The following is a 24707-nucleotide window of genomic DNA, read 5'->3' as shown; positions in this document are numbered from 1 at the left end:
ATGAGTCGAGCAGATCAGATGAGTCGAGCAGATCAGATGAATCGGGCAGATCAGGCGAATCAGGCAGATCAGATGAGTCGGGCAGGACAGACGAGTCGGGCAGATCAGATGAGTCGGGCAGATCAGATGAATCATAGGAGTCGATTGAATCAGAGTAGTCGGATGAATCAGATGAATCAGATGAATCAGATGAGTCGGATGAATCAGATGAGTCGGATGAATCAGATGAGTCGGATGAATCAGATGAGTCGGATGAATCAGATGAGTCGGATGAATCAGATGAGTTGGATGAATCAGTAGAATCAGAGGAGTCGGGCGGATCAGGTGAATCAGGCAGATCAGGTGAATCAGGCAGATCAGGTGAATCAGGCAGAATCAGGCAGATCAGGTGAATCAGGCAGATCAGGTGAATCAGGCCGGTCAGGTGAATCAGGCCGGTCAGGTGAGTCCAGGGGTTCGGGTTCAGGGCCTTGAGAAACACAAGAGACAAACGAGCAGCAGGCAGACCAAACGCACCACAGGGCTATGGCAAACTCAGAAAGTCTATAGTCCAGGAGACATACCTCAGCTGTAGTTACAGGCATGGCGGCCATCTTAACGGCAGGTGCAGGGTGAAAAATAGCTCTCCGAGGTGCAGGTGTGGTGGTGACGATGGCCCTCTGAATAACAGGTGCAGGAATGGTGATAGCTTTCTCACAAACGGGTGCAGGTGTAGACACAGACAGGATGGCGGCCATTTTGGGAACAGGCAGGGTGGCGGCCATTTTATGAACAGGCATGGTATTTACTGACTTGGGCTGAACGGGCAGATCATGGCTATGTATGTTATGGGTGCTCACCGGAGGTGTATCCCCAACACCCACAGTGAACGGTGAACCACATAACAATAGTGCAAAGTCAATATACTCCTCAAGTGTCCAAGCATCCATATCCTGTGGCATCAGTAAACGTAAATGTTCATCCAGGGCATTATAAAACAGACTTTTGAGTGTGGTGTTGTCGAAATGTACCTGATAGCTTAAATCCAAAAAGTCCTGAACATAATCCTCAATGCGGCGGTGGTTTTGACGAAGTGCAAGCAGAGTGTAGATGGGTTTCATGGTGCTGGTGGGAAGTTACTATCCTTTGCTGGATTCCGGTTTTGGGCTGTATATTCTGTAACGAATGCTTCAAATGAAGTGAGTGAGAATCCATGTGCAAAAGGTGTTTATTGTAAAATCCCAATAAAGGGCCAGCAACCAAATCCAAACAGGGTAAATCCAATACACGTAATCCAAATAACAGGCGAGGGGTCAAGGCAGGCAGAGACACAATCATAAATCCAAACAAACAGGCGAAAGATCAAGGCAGGCGGCAAACAGGCGATAAATCCAATAAAACAGGCGTGGGTCAAAAACAGGCAGATACAGATACAGATACAAAAACAGGGTAGCAGGTAACAGATAAACAGGTAGCGGGCTGGGCATACGAATGTAATATACAGCCGGGAACAGGTGTACAGGAAGTGACTAATATACAAAACAAACAGGAAGTGGGAAGCGTGACATGGCATGATGAGTTTCAAAATAAAAGTCCAAACAGAGCAGAGAATCAAAATACAAGAACAAATAACAAAAATACACAAAATACAAGAAAATACAAGACAAAACCTTACAGTAGGTTTCTTCAAAAATACCAAATTTTAGCAAAAACTAAAATAATTGCATTTTTGTAAAGGAATTTTGTTATAGATCCAATTCTGAACGAAGATCAAAACATACACATACAAAAAACATACAAAGTTTAGAATTTATTACATTCGTTTCTGCTTTAGTTCTTTATAAATTGGGTAAGATAAAAGGATAATAGTGGAATTACAAATTACCGTAAAAATTCGTCAGGAAAGAGTTATTGGCAGGGAAATGTTTTTTTCTTAATTGATGAGATAACTCGTCAATGGCAGGGAAAGAGCTCATTATTGTGGTCATACTTTTTATGGTCCAATTCTCAATATTAACTAACTATTAACTACTTTTGCCTCAATGTAGTCCAATTATTGATACTTAGTAAAGTAGTTGTTAAGTTTAAGTATTAGTAGGATTAAGGATGTAGAAAAAGCTTTTGCAGAATCAGGCATTAATATGTGCTTTATAAGTAGTAATAAACAGCCAATATTTCAGTAATGCTAATAACCAACAAAGTTAATAGTGAGAATTGTAAAAGGTGTTACCATTATAGAAGGATTCATAAAAACATGCATTTTAAACTTATACTTTAAATTTGTATGTTAAATCCACTCTTATATTTTATATATAAAGTACCGAAACTTGGCTGGTCCTGTCACTTATAGTCAGGTGCGACTTGTAAGTCAGTATGAATTAATTTTGACATATATGAACCAAGAGACAACATTACACTCTACAGCCGCGAGAGTCCGCTATATGCTGCTATACGCTATGGTATTTATGAAATTCAATGAATTCAGTGATGTGAAATGACGAGCCTGCGAACTTGATGCGCGTTTGGCTTGTTGTGTTCATTTAGCCTTTTCAGCCATGTTCTGTATGGTACTGTGTATCGTGTAAAAGTAACTAATAGTGTTACGTTAACGCACGGACATCTATTCAGCCTGCTGTTCTGTGTGCCATTGTTAGTTGAATAACTTGCCTTTCCAGATTAAATGTCGGTTCTTCGGCTTGGATTTTGTGACCCAATTTTCTAAATAAATGCAACGTATAGTCCACTGCGACTTATATGTGTTTTTTTCACCTTCATGATGCATTTTTGATTGATGCGACCTACTCCAAAGTGACTTATAGTCCGGAAAATAAGGTAATTGTTCTACAGTCCATAGACAACATTTAGTTTATTTACTTTAGAAGTAACTGTAATTAAATTACTGGAAACATAAGAGTAATCCCTTACTTTGCTTTTTCAAGGAAAAAATAATTACAGTAACTAATTCCTTAGTAACTACACCCACCAATGGTTTATATGTCGATACCAAATGACAAATAAAAATTTGTGTATCATCATTATTGGTGTTTTTCCCTGCAGCTTTAAAGCGGATGAACCTGCATGTTCAATATGAGGCAGGGCCTCTTCTAGCAGTGGATGTGGAGAACAACATTGACTTACACTGGAGGTCTCACGGTCTTCCTCTACGCTGTCTGAAAACAGAAGTGACTAATCTGCACTACGTCAGTAATGAGATTGACGATCTGACTGGAGGACCTCACACTGTTATTGTATTTAATCTGGGGCCACACTTCACAACATACCCTCTCGATTACTACACCCGCAGAGTGTTGAGGATCCGCAAAGCTGTGCTAGATATGTTACAACGGGCACCAGACACTACCTTTATAATCAAGACTGTCAACACCGGCTATAAGGTAAGTAAGTCAATAATATCAAACAAAATCATATGTATATTTAGCCTAAGGTGTATTTCTGTCTTTGTAATAGGATGTGTTTGGCAGTGATTGGTATTCTCTGCAGTTGGACAGAATCATACGGTGGGCTTTTCAGGATGTTAATGTTTATATTTTGGATGTTTGGCAAATGACAGCCTGTCACTACAACAAAGAGAACATTCATCCAGGTCCTGTCATCATCAAAAATGAGATAGACATTTTCCTTTCTTTCATTTGCCCTGAATGATTTTATCAGTAGCAATCAGGAGGTAAAAGGAATAGTCTTTTTATATTATTTTATATATCTTGAATGTGTTAAATATGGTAATACACTATCCTCCTGAGAACCAGGAAAAAAGTTCAAGAAACAAGAAACTTGATTTAGTGTTTTTGCCATTTCATTAAATTTTCACATTTATTTTATTTTTACATTCATTTTTGTTTTCAATTTCATGTTCACCACAATGTGCAATTAAAGGTTATGAGTTTTAAATTTGATGTTTGATCGAAGATGATATAGCATTGTAGCATTCTGACTTATTGGAGACACATAGGAACATTTTCCTTTTATTTCATCTCACAAATGTTCTCCTTTGCATCCGTGGATTCTGCATCTACGAACATTTCGGAATGTCCAGTATTTGAGGCACATGGATCGCACAATCTTTCCTAATTCTCTCATCTGGGTGTGGCTTTCTTTTAATTATTTGGTAACACTTCACAAAAAGGTTGTATTTGTTAATGCACAATGAACTAAGATAAATAATTGTATTAACATTAACAAAGATTAACCCTTATGAGTTGTTGAGGCCATTTTTTTTAATGTCTTAATTTGGCTACAACTTTCTTTGTGTTTCAGTAAATAGAATGATTTTTGATGACAAATCTTATATTTTCACATATTTTGAGAAAATGCTTTGAAATTTTTTTCAAAAACTCAACAATATACCGTGGGCAAATTTACCATTTCGAGTTGTTCATGTACAAAAAAACCTTTGATACATTTTTACAGCCATTTAATTTAGATTCATTTTTTTTTCATAAATCTGTCAATCACCCTCAGCACCGACCAAAACCACCAAATGCCCACAAAATTTCCATGATTTTAACTCTTTAATTGCCAAGTTCATATGTGGTGTTAATGATTTGATGAAAAAAAAACACACACAAAATTACTGATTTTCAATATAAAAAGTGATTTTGGACTTACCTTTTTCACAGTCTAGGGCATGCCAAAGATTAGTAAAATGCATTTTTAGTTTTTTTGCAGCATCAGTTTTTATTTTTTTCTCCCCAATTATTTGTTTGTGGCTTTTTTGCCCCATTGACTTCCATTATAATGACATTTTTTGATTGCAAAGCAATGACACCTTATTATCATGCATTCTTGATTGTTGGCGATTTTTCCTTTTGTTAATAGGTAAAATGTGTAAGTTTTTCTGTAGATCACCATGTGGCACCATTAACCCTTTAGTAGGCCTGTGCAAAAAACAGAGCCTAATTTCTGCGGCCATCCGTGTGTAGCTGCGGGGAGTCTACTTGGAAAGCTGCGTGGACATGTGCACGCGCGAGCCGGACGCTTAAAAAGGTATACCCGGCCTTAATCCAGCGTCACCGCCATATTGGTTGGGTTTCCTCACTATAAGCTAGCACCAGAGTTAATCGAAGTCAACGGAGGGCAAACAACTATGCCCATATTTTGTGCATCTTACGGTTGCAATAACTGGCACAGTATTGATACCAGATTGAATAGGATTTCTCTATTACAAGTAAGACTGAACAATAATTTTGGTTATTTTACCATTTATCTTCTTCTTTCTTTATTTCTTTACGCTTCTCTATGTCACGGCCGGGGGCGGACCCAAGGTGACTAAGAGGCCACGCCTCTCTCTAACTTCCACCTCGAGGAGGTTCCCAAGACCACTCCAATGACCAGACAGACAAGTATACTACAGTTTAAAAGTATAGCTTTATTTAAATAGTTAAAAGAAGAAGGGAAAGGGGAAAGGGCAATTAAAACTAATAAGACTTCTTCTCGCCTCCAGGGCAGTTTGGACCAAGGAATGGGGACAGGGGCTCTTTTACGTCTTGGTCCTTGAATCCGTGGCGCCCTCCGTTCCTCCTGGAGGCAAAACAGGTAAAACACTGTTAGTGACTTGATTTCGATACGGGACAGCAACTAGCCTGCTTTTTCATCCGTATCTCCTGCACTCTTAGGTTTTTCCTGTGGGGGCCCCTCGCTCTCTTCGGGACGGTGTAACAAGGCAAAGGTAAGTATTTCACTCTCTCTCCACAGTTCGTTTCTTCCTCCGGGCGTGAAGGGGGATAGGCTGTCTCGTTCGCTTCGAGGCGGTGCACTAGGACAAAGGTAGGTATGTCACTCTCTCTTCACAGTTCGTTTCTCCCTCTGGACGTTGCTTTAAGCACAGACAGGTTAACACGTCACACAGGTAAGTTACTCACGGAGCTTAGGCTGTCTCGTTCACTTCGAGGCGGTGCACTAGGACAAAGGTAGGTATGTCACTCTCGCTTCACAGTTCGTTTCTCCCTCTGGACGTTGCTTTAAGCACAGACAGGTTAACACGTCACACAGGTAAGTTACTCACGGGGCTTAGGCTGTCTCGTTCACTTCAAGGCGGTGCACTAGGACAAAGGTAGGTATGTCACTCTCGCTTCACAGTTCGTTTCTTCCTCAGGGCGCTGCTGTAAGTACAGGTAGGTTATAACATCACATAATTTAGTTACCCACGAGGTATGGACTTCTCGTGTACGTTGGACAGTGGGCTTTCGCACAACGTTCGTGCACTGTATACCTTCACCCGTCTGCTTACGCCTTCGGGGTGTCGTGGGGACGGCTGGGTCGAGTGCTACGGAGCCGAATGCTTCCCTGGCTCTCCCTCCTTGCTTGGACAACTGGGGGCCACGAGCTGGGGCGAACTCTCGATGAGGCTCCGCACACACCAAGGGCTTCTGTGGAATAAATCTGAATACTACTACGACCCAAAATCCTTACAGTGCACCTAGTTTGCTACTCACTTGAACGTAGCGCTGGGCTTCACCACTGTCTGCTTTCGAAAGTGAGGTGGTTAATGCTGACACACAGGGGGCCGAAAGGTCTGAGCTCTTCTTCACATGGGGCGCGAGCCACGATGTGTTATCCCTTCCTCACGAGCCGTCCGAGCCGGGGTCGGTTCTGGTCGCTACAGACACAGCACACACGGCAAGCTTTGTGTAAACACCAAAAGAATAAATTCACTCACCCCACAGCACTCGACACACTCTCACGTGAATTTCTGGACTGGACCACCTGGCCTCGACCGGTCAGTGAGGCTGGCTGGGCATCGCCCTCACCGCAGGAGAGACAGTATAGTATATAATAGAGCACAGTCAGCACAACCCCTGTATGTTGTTTGCTACCCGTTTGGCTCACCCACGCTTCTTGTATCCGCAGGGCCAGACGACCTACAGCGTCAGCTCCCAAGTCGTTCCGGTTCGCACTTCCGGTTGTCCCACGGCTCACCCACGCTTCCCTTCACAGTGGGGCCAGGTACCTTTAACACACTCAGAATACACACTAGCAGCCTTTTGTCAATACAGCATACACATGCAACAGCGGTTACTCACTCGTTGTTCGATCTCACAACCTGGGGTTTAACTGCACTCGTTGGTTCTGAATCATCACATTCACAAGTAAATCCGTGCCCAATTCTCTTCACCTAGTCACCTTTTGCCTCTTTTCTTCCCCAAGGGATCGACGTAAATCAATACGGCGGTTTACACAGCAGCAACACAGCGTGCACAAAGTACACCAACAAGCACCCCCGGTGTAGTGCTCCTTTAAATGTCACAGCTCTGTCCTTTTCGCCTCTCTTGGCTGCCGCACTCTTTCCATGCGCTATAAACGCTTCCGTGGATCAACGGCGCCCTCCGGCTCCTCCAAGGACGGAGCGTGTGTTTGGGTCTGCCCTAGGCAATAAAGGAGCGCGTGCCCGAAACAACTTCTGCCGTTTGGGCTTCTTTGGGCCTTTTTATGTGCGTTGCCTCTATTCCCTCCTCCAATCATGAGTTCCCAGCTTGATCTGTCACACCTGTTGCTCGTTTGTCCATAATCTGTGTCGCTAGGGAGACCAGGAAGTAAAATGGTGCAGTTAAAAATTGAGCCCGGGCGGAAACCATCTTCAGGCGGAACCTTTCTCCGCCACTTTTGGTTCCGCCCTATCATAGTCACCCGGTGACATCTACATTCCAGCATCTATGGCTATATTCATGGCGAGAACAAGTTTATCCATACACAAGTTTTGTTCAGACAAGTTGATCCATACACAGGTTCGGGGAGGGACAATTTGGCATGTCCAATCCGCCTAACTTGCATGTTTTTGGCCTGTGGGAGGAAACCAGAGTACCCGGAGTAAACCCACGCTGACACAGAAAGAGCTGCATTCAGCTGCTACTGAATGGAACCTTACTCCTATAAACATCAGAAACCTGAACACGTACAGTACATTTAAGATCCAGTTAAAGAAATGGTTACTTAATAACCAGAGCTGTCAACATTAGCTTACATTATGACCTTTTCTTGTTGCCCGCTGACGGTTTCTTGCTTATTGTGTGTGTGTGTTCAAGTATTTGGCTGATGTTTGTTTGATTGTTGATTGTGTTTTTAATGAACATTCTTAGTTTAATAGTATTTTGTGTAAATATACTGAAGTGGTTTTATTGTTATTTAAATATGTACTTTTATCAATTTTCTTGTTTTTAGGGTGAATATTACCATCTGTCTAGTGACTACAGGTGAAAAATAGCCATTTGGCTAACTCTGGCATATTGGCTTAAATGTCTATTAATATGCATTGTCCCTATAATAAATAAAAAATAAAAAAATAAAAAAGAAAGAATTTCATTTCAATTCAAAAGAGATATGTACATCCAAAACTTAATAGATGAACCATACAGATCCCTATAATGCCTTGTAACATGTATCAGCCCAGTTATTTTCCACATTTTAAACTCTTTCATGTCATTTCAGGATTACTATTAAACATAAAACACTTACACAACATGTTGAAATAGTACGGTTTGTAAGGTATAAACAGTCTGGTTTAAAATGATTGTTCAACCACTATCGATACCAACGCTACAGCTTAGCTGGGTTTAGGCTGGGTAACTTTAACGGCAGGTTCTTTAGACGGTTTCATCGGACGCACGTGATACACGTCTGGATCTGAACCTTACTTCTGGTTTCGTTTTTTAATGATCTGACTAGTTACTAAACTGATCTATTGAACAAATGCCTCGTCGAAAATAACAAATGTTTTGGTTTCCTAGGTAATCTTTGTGTTGTTTTTTGCTTGTTATATAAATAAACTACTTATAAAGTTTAAAGAACTTTGTTGTTATTTATTCTTAGCGGAGTTTACCGGAAGTTACGTGCGGATCGCGACAGCCGCTTGCTTATGTTGTTACTGCTGAAACCGTCTATAGAGACCCATCTATGACAAGTTTGAAATTCTTTTAAGGTTCTATCTTTAATATAGTATTCATGTAAATGTTTTATTTTCAGTTATGTAACACAAAAATCTATCTTTTTTAGTGTAACTTTTTATACACCTGTGTGTTACTTCCGTCCCTGCAGGTGGGGTCGAAAGTAACAATTCACTACTTATGTTTACCAACATATTGTAGCAAAGCCAACCCATCTGGCAGGATTAGGGTGGACAGGCTTTTTGCCAGGGCTTCGTGGTAAATCGGAGGACTCACGATAGCCCCGGCAAAGGTGACTGAACATGAATCTGCGGCTGGCGAACACAAACACAACCCAAAACTGGCTGTCCAGATGTACTGGCACTGAATAAAACGCATTGGAAATGTCCACGGTCGTATAAAATGCGGTGTTCTGTGGTATTTGTGACAGGATTGTATATGGGTTGGGCACGTTCGGAGCCCTGGCTTCTACAGCTGCATTTACTGCTTGTAGATCCTGCACAAATCTCCACTCAGTGGGCTCACCTTTGTCTCTGATTTTCTTTACCGGAAAAATTGGGCTGTTAACCGGTGACGACGGACAGGGAATAATAATTCCCCTTGCGAGTAGCGAATCGAAAACTGGCTTGATGCCGTCCTCTGCTTCTTTTTTGAGAGGGTATTGTGGTTTTCGTGGGCGAAAATCACTCTTTGGTGTGATCTGTACGGGCGCACATGATTTAATGAGACCCACATTATACCTATCTGTGGCCCACAGATGGAGTGACACCGTGGACCATTCCACCCCATGTGTGCTGCCAACTGTCGCTGCCATTCCCTGCGCTTTCGTAGAGAATAGCTCTGGTGTGCGGTTCTCCACACACCTAAGGATGGAGAATAAGACATGTCATCATTTTGCATATACCAATCTGTGGCATTTGTGCATGCACTTACTAAAGGGCCCAAGTCCTTCCATTCCATATCTGTAGCTTTGGCCAGTGATATGTGAGGACCAGCATTTGTAACATCATACAACACAGAAGCACATTTAGGAAGCATCACACTCAATGCAGCCCAGGCCCCATTCCAGTACAACCAATTTGTGGTCAACTGATCGCCAGACTGCTGTGACCATGCCGCTTGGTAATCTGCTTCGATTTCCCAGGTGACATGAGCGGTGCAGTGTAAATCTTCTGGTGACATAAAATCTGAGGATGGGCATGTACATTCGTGTGCTTTCACCAAAACGTCACTCTCAGGCCACTCCCACACATATACACTCAAACACACTTCCTTAAACAGTGTCACATTCAACCCTGTCTCTTCATCACACCATACCCACACAGCAGGAGACTCCTATGCGGATCCGCGTTCAAGTCGCCAAACCCGCGTGACTGTCACATTCGTTTTGGAGCCGCGCAGAGGATCAGCTCCGCCTCCGGCAGCGCTGTAAATTCTACTGTCATACAGCGGATCCTGAACGGACCCATGTCGGATCCTCGGACGCGCCTTTACTGAACGGTTAAACGATGCACACCTGTCAATCAAGATTTTCTTGCTGGGACACGGTTCAGCTGAACCCTCTTTTGAGTAAGTATTGATTTATTGATATAATTGTGCCAGTAAACATTGTTTTTTAATTATACTAATGATTGGAATGACGTTGATATTAGGAAAACTTTAGCATGTTCACTCGTGGATAATGGTTTAGCCCTAGCTGTGAATTATTAAGTTTACATGTTGGCAATTTTGGTGTAGTGTATCTGCCATCTTCTTTATAATGAAAATTAATCTTTGGCAATTTACTCATTGTTTGACTCGGTTCAGACTCACGGTCACACTGCAAGATGCCATGTGACCTAATCAGTGACTAAATGTCACGGTGAAATCCGTGTCATGTTTTGTGTCTGTTCCGATTGTCGTCACCTGGACTCTTGTTAATTAATTACCTGCCTCATCCCACCTGTGTATCGTTAGTCTGTTTGTATATATACCCCTGCCTGTTGTATGTGCACTTGCCGGATGATTGTCTCTTATGTCATGTTTGTTTCCAGTGTTCCAGTTGTTGTACTTACCGTCCCATGTTGTTTCTCGTGTTTGTTTTCATGTTATTTATATTAAATGTTACCCTTTCGTGTGAACCCTGCATTTGTGTCCTTGCTCCCGTTCCCGGTCGTGACACTAAATGAATGCAGGTGTCAGTCAGTGACTAAATGAATGCAGATGTCAGTCAAAGCGACTGTGTGGTTGGTAAAGACAATCTTCTCGTCTGTTATTTTGAGCGGCTGTTAACAGGGTGATTTAACCAGAGGTGTGTAACGAATTCCATTTACAGTTTTGGGTAACTAGTACTTTTAAAGTGATTTTTAAGGATACATTTATTCAAGTACATTTCTAGTGAAAAAACTGTACTTTTTCTTCATTCGGTGGTGTTATTATGATAAGCATACTTGACTTTGGATGCTACATACCATATCTGTCTGTTTGATTACAGGCGCTGTGTTCAACCTGACAACAGATCGGGCAACGAGGAGACGTGTAATGGGAGAAATGATTAAATAATAAAAAAACATTTTTGTTGAACAACTTGTCTTTCTCCAGTTATTCATTTGTCAGATATTTTAGCTGTGCATAGTGCAGCATTTCATTGAAGTTGTAGCCTAATAGATCAAGTATTTTATGTTTGCATTGACCTGGGCCTATAAAGCACTAAATTAGGTTTTGACCACAAAAATAATATTTTTAAACAAAAACAGAATATGCTATAACTGTCCATAAATGTAAATGGCAATTTTATATTTCCATTGAGTAGTAATTACTTTTGTACATTAAATTGATATATTTTAGTGAAACTTTTCTGTTAGACCTATTTACAATATTGTTAGGTTAAAAATACAAGGCAATGCAGATTTAAGGTTCTATATTGCTGCAGTGGCCAGGCCTAGTGATAGTTTTGGTGTTATCCTTTAGTTTAGTTTATCCTATTTTAGCCTACAGTAAGAAGGGATTTTGAATTTGAAAGTGAGATAAACGGGTCCAAAACGGACCCGGTCCTGATAGCAATAAGCTCCGGAGCGGATTCGTAACGGAACCGCTCCGGAGTCAGTAGCTCCGGTCTGCATCCGTTGCGGATCCCTCCCGGAGCTTATTTCAGACTTTTAATGAGTCAGTTGCGGGTCCGCGGCGGATATATGAATGAATTTGCACCACGGATGCGGAGCGTATGCAGCCCGAGGCCACGGCGGGTCTGCGATCCGCCTTCATTGCGGATCCGTCACTGCGCGCAAGTGGATGCCGACACGGGTCCGTTTCACGGGTCCGTTCCGGAAGCCGCGATACCTCCGCGACTGATCCGCCACGGAGTCCTTTTGCTGTGTGGGTACCGTCATGTGCAGTTTACACATGATGTCTCTACCGAGCAAGTTATATGGGCAAGTTCTGCTAATTAGAAAAGAGGTAAAAAATTAAGTTTGATTATGTTCATATATACATTGTAAAGGTTGAGAAAAAGTTTCTTCAACAACATGCCCTGTGGCACTAAGGGAGCGTTCTTTAACATTTGTCATCTTTACAGATTTGGGCATATCATCAACACGCAGTATTGAAGTGGTGGCCCCTGAATCTACAATAAAAATAATCTTTTTGCCTGAGATAGACAATAAAACATATTGTAACCTTTCCAATGGTTTCCTTGCGAAAGATTATTTAGTATCACAGAGTAAAGTAGGAAAAGCACTTCTTACCTCTGCCAAGCATTCTTCATTGCGACAGAGCATAAAAGAACTTACTTCAGTCTCCTCTCCACCGGCCCCCTCCCCGCTATTTAGCACATTTCAGTCTGCATGAGGTTATTGAACTCTTGGTTTGTGGCATTGATCTTTCCAATGATCCAGCGATCCACACACCCAACAGCCTTGTGGAGCCCCCCGTCCTCTTTGTCTGCCTCTGCCCCTGCCCCTTCCTCTGTGGCCGCCTCTCCCCTGCAGGTTAAGTGTTGGAAAACTGGAGTTACGATCCTGTTGTTGTCGATCGTTAGGGGTGCATTGCATCATGGTGAGATTCATATCTTGTGCCTCCCTGTTCTTTTTGAGGCGTACTTGTCTCCTCGTTGTGTTCTGCATGTCTCACCACTTCCTCCAATGTGGCCATTCTCCAGCCGTTCAATATAGCTTTGATAGGTTCAGATAGTTCAGTATCTAGATTTCTCATGAAGTACATTGGTAAGTGCATACTGTACGGTGTGTGGGGTTCATTATTGAGGATTTTTGCAGTTATGCAGTTAAGTCTTTTTTTTTATCTTGCCAGGAAACTACTCACGGTCTCCCCGTCTTGTTGTTTGCACGTAGGAGTCCAGTGCAGCCACAGCGTCGTCATAGAGATCGGCAGGGGGTATTGGTGTAGTTGGCTTCGGAGGTAATTGATTGTTTTCGGAGAGGGTTTGGGTGTACAGGAGACTGGAAGTGCGACCCACATTGCCAGGTCCACTCAGGTCACATACATCACAGGAGGAGGAAGAAGAAGAGTCACTATAAGGCATTATTTTAAAATACTGCTTATTCAATCTTACTTTAGATTCTCTACTGAACATATCCATTACATGAACAATCTACTTTTATTCGTAGAATGATCTTTCTGTATTATTTTGTCTCTGAGCTCTTTATTTTTAATTACACTAAAACTTATTTCCCCTTATTTTTTCTTATTAAACCGGTTTCATCTCTGACAGACAATCCACTTTCCGTGTTCCATTTCGGACGAGGAGCGCTACTTCCCGTGTTTTCCATTATCTACGGGTGGGTACAATTCCATCACCTTCGGATCATAGTCAATGCCCACCGTCCCTTCAGCTGGGGGTTTGGGTCACCTCTCCTATCTATGGTGAGTTGATCAAACCGTTGACCCTTTCCTCGGGTTAGTGGGATCCCATCCTCGTCGCCAAATTGTAGTGGAAAAATAATACGCCTGCTGCAGCGCCCCCTGTCTCGGCTCCACAGCCTGCTGCAGCGCCCCCTGTCTCGGCTCCACAGCCTGCTGCAGCGCCCCCTGTCTCGGCTTCATAGCCTGCTGCAGCACCCCATTCCTGTCTCGGCTCCACAGCCTGCTGCAGCGCCCCCTGTCTCGGCTCCACAGCCTGCTGCAGCGTCCCCTGTCTCGGCTTCACAGCCTGCTGCAGCGCCCCCATCCCTGTCTCGGCTCCACAGCCTGCTGCAGCGCCCCCTGTCTCGGCTTCACAGCCTGCTGCAGTGCCCCCATCCCTGTCTCGGCTCCACCGCCTGCTGCAGCGCCCCCTGTCTCGGCTCCACAGCCTGCTGCAGTGCCCCCTGTCTCGGCTTCATAGCCTGCTGCAGCACCCCATCCCTGTCTCGGCTCCACAGCCTGCTGCAGCGCCCCCTGTCTCGGCTTCATAGCCTGCTGCAGCACCCCATCCCTGTCTCGGCTCCACAGCCTGCTGCAGCGCCCCCTGTCTCGGCTCCACAGCCTGCTGCAGCACCCCCTGTCTCGGCTTCACAGCCTGCTGCAGCGCCCCCATCCCTATCTCGGCTCCACAGCCTGCTGCAGCGCCCCCTGTCTCGGCTCCACAGCCTGCTGCAGTGCCCCCTGTCTCGGCTTCACAGCCTGTTGCAGCGCCCCCATCCCTGTCTCGGCTCCACAGCCTGCTGCAGCGCCCCCTGTCTCGGCTTCACAGCCTGCTGCAGTGCCCCATCCCTGTCTCGGCTCCACAGCCTGCTGCAGCGCCCCCATCCCTTTCTTGGCTTCACAGCCCGCTGCAGTGCCTGTCCTAAACTTTTTTTTAATTAAAGGTCCGGTTTTTTCTGTTCCCATTTTTCAAACTTTAGGTGGTGTGTAAAGTTGCTGTTAAAGCATAAATAATACTAATTTGTTGTTCCTTTGATAGCACTCTCTCAACCCACTCAAAATGGGTTGTGACCCAACAGTTGAGAAATACTGGTTTTAGAGGTAAATACCATATTTTAGTACATATTTTTTGTTTATAAGTCAATTTTATTAGAAACTGTATTTAATGATTTCAAATACACATAATATCATATTTTGCAGAGAAATGGAATAGCCTTTAACTTAATATTCTCATAATCACAATAAAGATCACACTTCCTTAGAAATGTATCAATGATAGAAGTCACATTTTGCTTGGTGGGGGTACCTACTATTATATGTGTAGATATATAACATTACCGTATGTTTAATTCATATTTAAATGTAATTTTGAAAGCTTGGAAATATTGTCTAGATAGAGAGCTTTTTATAAAATAATGCAAGAACTACGTTGTTGTTGCTGTTGCTTGGTCTGGATCTCCAGTTGCAACTTCTGGGTCTCGAACAACTTCTGGTTCTCAAACAACTTCTCGTTCTCCAGTTGCAACTTCTGGAAATCCAGTTGCAACTTCTGGTTCTCCAACAACTTCTGGTTCTCCAGTTGCAACTTCTGGTTATCCAGTTGTAACTTCTGATTCTCCAGTTGTTGTCAGGAATCAGGACACAGAGAACCCAAATGCAGACACGGATAAGGACAAAATAATAATTTATTGAACAAAACTGAAAACAAAACCCACGATGGGGCAAACAAACAGGGCAAACACTAAACTATACAGAACTACACTAAACATGACATATAAACAAAACACTAAACTTAAACTAGAACACACTACACTTAACTTAAACAGGAACACACTGGAAACACTTGACTGGCAAGACCAACGTAGTAAAACAGACGAACCCGCACTGGACAACAAACACAAGGACTCTTAAATAGGGAGAAAGTAAATTACAAACACCTGGAAAATAATCACAAGTAAGGGATCGGGGAAAAAGTGACGAGACCCAGGAAATGCGTGGTCAGAATAAACCAATACTACAACCACACATTTCCCACATAGAACATATGTACTGTCAGAACCCTGCCATGCTAAACTAGATCTAAATACCAACAGGATCCGGCAGGATTCTGACAGTACGCCCCCCTCCAAAAGGCGGCTACTCGACGCCTTCAGGGGGGAACACTAAACACAAGACACGAGAGACTGACAAACAGACAACACCCAAGAAAACATTACAAATAACAACAAGGGTAGACAAGAAAAAATAACAAATGGGTTGGGGTGAGACAACAAAAATAACAAACAAGGGAGGGGGGGGAGGGGGAACAACAAAGTTCATGACAGGTGGTGATCCAAACTGGGTGGGATTGGGTGAGTAATGAGTTCTGGTTCTGGCAGACGGCTGTGGCGGATGCGCAGGCTGCTGTGGCGACTGCGGCGGATGCGCAGGCTGCTGCGGCGACTGCGGCGGCTGCGCAGGCTGCTGTGGCGGCTGCGGCGGCTGCTGTGGCGGCTGCGGCGGCTGCTGTGGCGGCTGCGGCGGCTGCGCAGGCTGCTGAGGCGGCTGCGGCGGCTGCGCAGGCTGCTGTGGCGGATGCGGCGGATGCGCAGGCTGCTGTGGCGGATGCGCAGGCTGCTGTGGCGGCTGCGGCGGATGCGCAGGCTGCTGTGGTGGCTGCGGCGGATGCGCAGGCTGCTGTGGCGGCTGCGGCGGATGCGCAGGCTGTGTCGGCAGATGCGCAGGCGGATCCGCAGGCTGTGTCAGCAGATGCGCAGGCGGATCCGCAGGCTGTGTCGGCAGATGCGCAGGCGGATCCGCAGAGGGCATCGGCGGATGCACAGACTCTGGCTGCGGCTGGGGTGCAATGCCATGGGGTTCTTCAGCTGGCTGGGAAGCCAACTTGGGCCCAGAAGACTGAAGAGAAGAAGCTCCCTTTTTCCTTTTCTTCTTGGTTCGCGATGTGGGGAGTGCAGCATGGAGAACAGACACTGGGATGGGCAGGACAGGTGAGGAAGAGTTCTCTGGGGTCGGAGAGGCGAGAATCGGGTCCCTCAGAGTGATCGCCCCCATGAAGAGGCCCTTTGGAGCGGACGACCGCGGACCGGCCGATACCCTCTCATCCCGGGATCGTTGCTGTTGGCTGAGATGGTCCACGATCTCCCAATAGGGCAGAGAGATGAGGTCAGATCGTTCCGAAACTGGTGGAGGGTCGTTAAGTCCAGCCAAGAAGTACGCCTTGACCATGGGGTCCGGGAAGCAACCCTTTCTCTGCTCGACCTTCAAGGCATAGTCTCGCAGAGAGAGCCCCTTTTGGTGCGGAAACATTCCAAAACCAGAACGTGATTCGGCAGAGATGCAAGCCCACCACTGTGGGTCTCCAGAAAACATTGTCCGCTGGGTTCAGTTGTGGCGGGTTCGTTCTGTCAGGAATCAGGACACAGAGAACCCAAATGCAGACACGGATAAGGACAAAATAATAATTTATTGAACAAAACTGAAAACAAAACCCACGATGGGGCAAACAAACAGGGCAAACACTAAACTATACAGAACTACACTAAACATGACATATAAACAAAACACTAAACTTAAACTAGAACACACTACACTTAACTTAAACAGGAACACACTGGAAACACTTGACTGGCAAGACCAACGTAGTAAAACAGACGAACCCGCACTGGACAACAAACACAAGGACTCTTAAATAGGGAGAAAGTAAATTACAAACACCTGGAAAATAATCACAAGTAAGGGATCGGGGAAAAAGTGACGAGACCCAGGAAATGCGTGGTCAGAATAAACCAATACTACAACCACACATTTCCCACATAGAACATATGTACTGTCAGAACCCTGCCATGCTAAACTAGATCTAAATACCAACAGGATCCGGCAGGATTCTGACAGTTGTAACTTCTGATTCTCCAGTTGCCACTTCTGGTTCTCCAACAATTTCTGGTTCCCTTTCAGTCGGTCACTACGACGTCACGTCGTGACCGACGAATTGGGAACTCGCTTAGAGAGACCAATCTGCTTCGTATACTACTAAAACGCCAATGAACTTGGCATTGAGATATTTGCATAATGCTGGCGCCGCCCCGCCAGGTGCGTATATAAGGCGCACGTGCAAATAGGGAAATCAGCTTTTTCGCTTCGAAAGCCGGCTTTATCTGACTGAGAAGCTACTATCTGCTCTTCTGGGAACGGTTGCTGAAGTTGATTGACAAGCAGTACTAACACAGCGGACGCTCGCAGTATTCCACTGCTCTGCATATTTTTTGTTTTGAGTTTAGTGTGTGCGTTGCCTTTCCCTGTGCGCATCATCAGCTGAGCACCTAAAGAGTGATTTCCCTAAAAGAGTGATACGTGACAGCTCTGTGTCTTTTTAAAGACAGCCACTCTCTCGTATATTCGGAGATCAGCGTCCTTTTCAGGATTGCTTTTCGTCCGTGCGATCTTGGATGTGAGAGGTATAAGGGTTCCAGTTACGGTCACGAGCGCTGTCTTCATGCTTGGGCATCAAGCACTCTGAGGCTGCGCTCGTGGAGAGTTTTTGTTCTCTCTGTGAGAGCATAACCCTCTTGGATTGCGGAGACGACTGACGTTTCTACGGGAATGCTGTCCGCGTCTTTGCAGTGCTGACACCACCATGGTGCGACTGTCAAGCGCTCGCATGACGCTCTTCGCATCACTACGCTGAGGAGGACGGAGGATGCGTCCTCCACCTACCGGCCTTTCATCCTCAGCCGGTTGAGGTTCCGGTGGAGACGGCAGAGTCGTGTTCTACGATGTCTGCCGAATCCATTGGACCTCCTTCTGGTCCCGTTCACTTCTGCAGCATCAGAGGGGTGTCCAATTTTCCTCCGAAGTGGAGTCGTTCCGGAGATGGCGGCCGTGCCCGCTCGAGCGGCGGTAACGGTAGAGTTGGAGGGGTTAACCCCTCTCCGCCCGAACCGTACCGCCCACGTGATTGGTATTTCGGAGCTGCTCGGGCCTCTCGGTCCTCTGCTCCTGTGCCTTTCTTCCCGACGGCACGAAGAGCTGACGTGGTTTGCGGCCATCCGGCCGTTCAGCTTCAGCTTTCACCCCTCACCTCCCTCACCAATGGAGCTGCTAAGGGCAGGGACCCTTCAGTGGAGCGGGGGGTTGCGATGCAGCTGCGTTCCTGGAGGGACCACCCAACCCTTCCCTCCCGTGTTTGTAGATAGTCGTCCGGTTACGGGCGCTGTCCGTCAGGCATGCGGAGAGGCGGCTTCAGCCCTGCACGCAATAACGTTGCTACGGGTTCACCAAGGATTTACGAGGGAGGCCGCGACCTTCAGTCGTGCGATGTTCACGACAGTGGTTCAAGATCTTCTTGAATGCTCCTGTCTCACAGACCGGCCTCTTCGGCGAGGCCGTGGAGTCGTACAGCTCCGCTGCGCAGACTGAGGCGATCTCTGTGGTCATGCCCCGGCGAAGGAGAGCTGCCCTTGGTAAAAACCACCACGCCGGTTCCTCAGTCTGCCTCTCGCCGTCGGCGTCCTGCGGCGACCACCTCCGTTCCCCTCTTCGGACCCCATCTCAGCAGCGCGGGGGAACCGGTCGTCAGCAGCTCGCCCCGCCCGTAAGCGGGCGACCTGGATTGGCAGAGGATCACTCTTCAGGAGACGGTGATTCGCTCCTTCCCCCGATAGAGGGTCGGGTGGAAAATTCTTGGTTTGCATATGTTCCACCGGCTGTTTAGCCGGTGCCCACTAACCACACACAGAGTGCATTCCTCTTCCCTCTTCAGGTCTCCAGAGGATCGAGAGAGCCGTGAGCGTGCACACACCAGCTCACCCTACCTCTCCTCTATTGCCAGCGGGTGTTCTGAGGAGTCCGAGCCCTCCACTCAGGAGACCGGACCACCAGCAAACCCGTCGGAGTCTGCGTCCTCAGCTGAGGAGACCGGACGACCGTTTCCCTCAGCGGGCTCAGGTCAGTGTCACACACACACATACTGTAGATGCTTATGCTGTCACGGCAGACGCACCGGCAGTCCCGCCTGTCCCGCCTCGCTGCCCCGCCGCGGGTACACCGGTAGTGTCGTTAATTCTCCTCGTACGGTGCCTGGGTGCTTGGCTTCAGTTCCCAGCCCGTTTCGTTGGGTTTTACGCACGATCCGCCTCGGTTACGAAATACAATTACCGGCACAACCCCGAAATTCTCGGGCTTTCGTTTCACTATAGTGAAAGTATCCGATGCACATGTACTGCGTGCATAAGTCGATGTCCTGCTGGCGAAGGATTATCGAGCCGGTCCCTCTTACCGAGATGATGATATGATGATAGGGTTTTCCAGCCTTTATCTCATAGTACCCAAAATACGCGGTGGGTTACGATCGATTTGATTTACGCCCGGCTCTACGAAGGTGGTCTTTTTTTGGATGATAACGCCGAGGCTCGTATTTCAATATTCAGATCGGTTGCAGCTTTAGACCTGTAAGACGTGTACTTTTGTGTCCATCTCCCCTCGCCTTAGACCGTTTTTTCGCTCTGCGTCATGGGGTGGGCATATTAATATTAAGTACACCATTCGAGCTGTCTCTCTCTCTCCGTGTCTCCATGAAAGTGCTAGTCACGGCATTAAAATATCAGAGAGAGAGCGTTGTTCACATTCTGCTTTATTTACGTTGACTTATAATAGCCCGTTCTTGGCAGACGTGCGCGAACACAAAGAGTTAATGCTTCGGCATCTCGCTCGTTTAAGTCATCAGGTCGACTGGGAAAGAGCAACTTTGCCCCGTGCAGAGGATCCTTTTTCTCAGTATGGAATTAGACTCGATCAACTCATTGGCGTGTTTTACAAGAGCGCGCAACTAGTCAGTTCTGACTTGCCTCGGTTTAATTCGAGGGAAGTACGCGGTCCCTCTGATACAATTTCAGAAGCTCCTGGACATATGACAGCATGCTGCAGCCGTGACACTGCGTCATATGAGACCGCTTCAGCGTTGGCTTTACGATCGAGTCTCGAGGAGAGCGTGGCGCACCGGCATACATTGTGTAAACACTACACCTGCGTGTCATTTAAATTTCCCCGTAGTAGACCCAGCATTTCTGATAGCAAGATATGCCTCTGAGGGGTCTCCTGGCATTCTGTAGCATGCGATGCCCTAAGCACGGGATGTTCAGCCACGTATGACGGGCCTGCAGTCTGGGGTGTGCATAGCACCCCAACTGCCGCGAGCGGTGCGCTGTATATCTGGGACTTGTACGCTCCGCTTTGGAGATGCGAGGGAAGGATGTATTTGTCGACACCGATAACTTTGCGACTGTTGCGTTATTTACCGTTAAGGCGGTTTTGCGCTCTCGTCACCTGTCGCATCTCGCTCGTCATCTCCTCCTTTGGAGTCAGAAGCATCTGAGGTCCCTTCGTGCCATTTACATCCCGGGATCGCTCAATACAGTGGTACGCGCTTCCGAGCTGCGCCCCCGGCGAATGGCGACTCCACCCCCAGACGGTCCAGCTAATTTGGAAGAAGTTCGGTTGTGCGTAGATAGATCTGTTTGCGTCGCCGGACGATACCCACTGTCGCCTATTTTACTCACTAACCGAGGGCAGCCTCGGCGTGGATGGGTTGGCACACAGCTGACCGCGGGGGGTGCGTAAATACGCATTCCTTCCAGTGAGCTTTATTGCGCAGACACTGTGCAAAGTCAGGCAGGACGAGGAGAGCCTTTTATTAATCGTCCGTACTGGACGACCAAGAATTGGTTTTCATAGTTAATGCTCCTCGCGACAGCCCTCCCTGGCGGATTCACCTGAGGAAGGACTTTCTTTCTTAGGAAGGGGCACATTTGGCACTCGCGCCCCGACCTGTGGATATCCATGTACGGTCGTTGAGCGCGCGCAAGGTTTAGGTGATTTATCGCAAGCGGTATCTAACACCATCGACGCGGTTCGAGCACCGTCCACAGGACGGGCTTACGCGCTTAATGAAACCTTTTCGTCACCCGGTGCTCTTCGCAACGCGAGGACCCAGAGAATGCCCTTTAACATTATGCTTTTATATCTTTAACATGGGTTAGATGGTAGGCTGTCCCTCCGCCATTAAAATTGATATCGCCGCTATTTCTGCTCATCACTCACTTATCTACGGCAGATCAGTTGGCCAGCATGATTTAATTATTACATTTTAAAGAGGCGCTCGCAGGCTAAACCCCTCGTGCCCTCCCTCTTTTTTCCTGAGACCTGTCCATGGTGCTGAAGCCTTCAGGTCTCCGATTTAGCCTTTGCAGTTTGCGAGTCTGAAGTTTTTATCAATGAAAACTCTGACCCTGCTAGCATTGGCCTCCATGAAGAGAGTAGGAGATTTACATGCATTCTCTGTTGACGATTCGTGCCTTTAGTTTGGTCCTGCTGTCTCACTGAAGACCCAGACCAGGCTACGTGCCCAAAGTTCCCACCACTCCCTTCAGAGATAAGGTGGTGAGCTTGCAAGCGTTGCCTTTGGAGCAGGCAAACCCAACCGAGGCTTTGTTGTGCCCCGTACGCGCACTGCGATTCTACGTGGTCCGCACGCAAAGCTTCAGGACCTCAGACCAGCTCTTTGTTTGTTATGGTGGCCAGCAGAAAGGGGAAGCTGTCACTAAGCAGAGGATGTCTCATTGGATAGTTGATACTATCGCCCTGGTTTATAATTTGCAGGGCATTCCTTGCCCCTTAATTTGAGAGCGCACTCCACTCGGAGTGTTGCCTCATCTTGGGCATTAGCTCCTGGTTCCTCGCTAACAGACATCTGTAGAGCTGCTGGTTGGGCGACACCTAATACGTTCATTAGATTCTACAATGTTCGTATCGAGCCTGTATCCTCTCATGTTCTGTCCTCACCAGGGAGGACACGGAGAGCAGACTCGCAAGTCGGCTTGCAGCCTCCGACTGAGGCTCCAAATTGAGTTTCAGTATGGAAGGCTAACAGAGCAAAAATGCGTAATGGTTTGATTTGCTCTCTCCACTGCCTTGACAGCCTTTGTTGCGGAGCATTGGCTGTCAGCCTTTCACTAGCTGTATTCTTACGAACCTACGTGTTTGGCCAGTGCCCCACATTGTGTCCCAACGGGTTCCTTTGTGAGTATTATTCCGTGGGGTTAATCCTACCAGCCCACGTTTCCCTTTGCAGAGCACTGCTTTGCTTACACAGCCACGGCTGTCATTTATACCTCAACTACGGTTGACTTTCGCCCACCATTAGCCCTTAACGGGGCGGTGGCTTCCGCAGCGTCCCTATACCGCTCAGATAGGGCGCTTCCCAGTCGCTGGCACTACTGTGGGTTAAAGGAACATCTAGTGCCCGGCCTTCTGCCTTAAAACCTAATTCTCCTTATCCTTAAGTGGAACCGGAGGGCTTTACGCAGACACTGGAAGAGGTCAGCCCCTAGTGGCGTTTTGGTAGGGATTCCCAATTCGTCGGTCACGACGTGACGTCGTAGTGACCGACTGAAAGGGAACGTCTCGGTTACGGATGTAACCCTCGTTCCCTGAAGGAGGGAACGGAGACGTCACGTCCCGTCGCCACAGGTGCTGCCACCTGCTGTTTAGGCCGGTCACCTTCCGGCTTTCTCAGCGAACAGAAGCTGATTTCCCTATTTGCACGTGCGCCTTATATACGCACCTGGCGGGGCGACGCCAGCATTATGCAAATATCTCAATGCCAAGTTCATTGGCGTTTTAGTAGTATACGAAGCAGATTGGTCTCTCTAAGCGAGTTCCCAATTCGTCGGTCACGACGTGACGTCTCCGTTCCCTCCTTCAGGGAACGAGGGTTACATCCGTAACCGAGACGTTCTCCAGTTGCAACTTTTGGTTCTCCAGTTGAAACTTATGGATCTCCATTCTATTGTTATGCTCTTCACTTTCACTCATCAGCTTCTCTTTCTTCAAACAATGCTTAGGTGTTTGTTCCATCAGCTCCATTGGTGCACAACTCATCTTATGATTTTCAGCCTCCAGCTCTTGGTGTGGTATGTCTTGATCAAACACCTTCTTGTGTAGTTGAGGCTCAGACATTTTATTTTCTTTCTGTTTCTCAGCAGCTTGCATGTGCTTTTGTAAATCTGCCTTTCTTTTTATATGATTCTCCAGCATTTTAGATGTTGTGTTTGAAAAGTACTGACAATTGTTGTTTCTCACCATATCTTGGATCTTCTGAAGGAATGTTGACACTTGGTCACGACTTTTATCTTTATTGTTAAAAACATGATATCTGCCTTCACACATGTCAACTAAAGCTTTGAGATCTGCTGTTGCTTCTCTTACATACTCATCAATACTTTTGCTCTTCAGATCGTCTCCTCTTGTGAACAGAATCATTGTGTATTTGATGGCATCTTCACCAAAGATCTCCTGTAATTTCTGCACTGTTTCTTTCTCTTCTTTTGTGAAGCGACCAATTCTCAGAACAAGCAGAAAGACATGAGGTCCAGGGTAGGATATGTCAATGCATTTAGCCGTTTCTTCAGTCAACTCTTCTTCAGATAGGTCTGTATCACACCATCCAGGAGTGTCCACCACTGTGATTTCTTTATCATCAATATTTTCTGTAGCCTTCTGACAGTGTCTAGTCACAGACTTAGAGCTTACATCTTTGTGAAAAACCTCCTTTCCAAGAATGGTGTTTCCAGATGAACTTTTCCCAACTGCTGTTTTCCCAACTAGGACAATCCTGATCTCATCTACTTACACAAAAGAAAAATTAGTTGAATTTTAGTGAAATTGTGTTACACAAATGTACTGCATTATTAACAAAGTTGTTACATACCTTTGAATTTTAGATCCATTTTCAGCGTGTATCAGAAAGAGAGTGAGTCTATGAAGGCTGGGCATGTTCTATTTCATGTGACTATAACTTGCCATTTTAAAGCTTACAGATGAAACCGAAACTAAGAGACAACAAGAACAAATTATATTTCTACTGCACATATCTTGTTTCATTCGCACTGTACCCTCAGTTCTAACACAGTAAAAATGTTTTCAGGCCTGGCTTACCGTTGG

The 24707-nt window shown here is 46.1% G+C and overlaps 2 protein-coding genes across 2 annotated transcripts in view; one reads left to right on the top strand and one right to left on the bottom strand.

Moving 5' to 3' along the window:
- LOC129425806 (uncharacterized) overlaps positions 1-4098 on the top strand; it is a 39889-nt gene extending 35791 nt beyond the window's left edge. Inside the window, exons 10-11 of the mRNA XM_073856687.1 lie at positions 3037-3374; positions 3448-4098. Coding sequence (XP_073712788.1) covers positions 3037-3374; positions 3448-3642 — 533 coding nt within the window. The 3' untranslated portion in view covers positions 3643-4098. The remainder of the gene's footprint in view (positions 1-3036; positions 3375-3447) is intronic.
- A 19367-nt stretch (positions 4099-23465) lies between these two features.
- Positions 23466-24493, bottom strand: LOC129425858 (GTPase IMAP family member 7-like). Its single transcript, XM_073856686.1, has 2 exons — positions 24475-24493; positions 23466-24388 (listed from the first exon to the last, which is right to left on the bottom strand). The coding sequence occupies exons 1-2, from the start codon at positions 24491-24493 to the stop codon at positions 23466-23468; spliced, it is 942 nt and encodes a 313-aa protein (XP_073712787.1).
- Between the last annotated feature and the right edge of the window lie 214 nt (positions 24494-24707).

This window comes from Misgurnus anguillicaudatus, chromosome 19, assembly GCF_027580225.2.
Source record: "Misgurnus anguillicaudatus chromosome 19, ASM2758022v2, whole genome shotgun sequence".
NCBI classification, from domain to species: domain Eukaryota; kingdom Metazoa; phylum Chordata; class Actinopteri; order Cypriniformes; family Cobitidae; genus Misgurnus; species Misgurnus anguillicaudatus.
The sequence above is the reverse complement of the archived record's forward strand: the minus strand, read 5'-3'. Positions and strand labels throughout refer to the sequence as shown.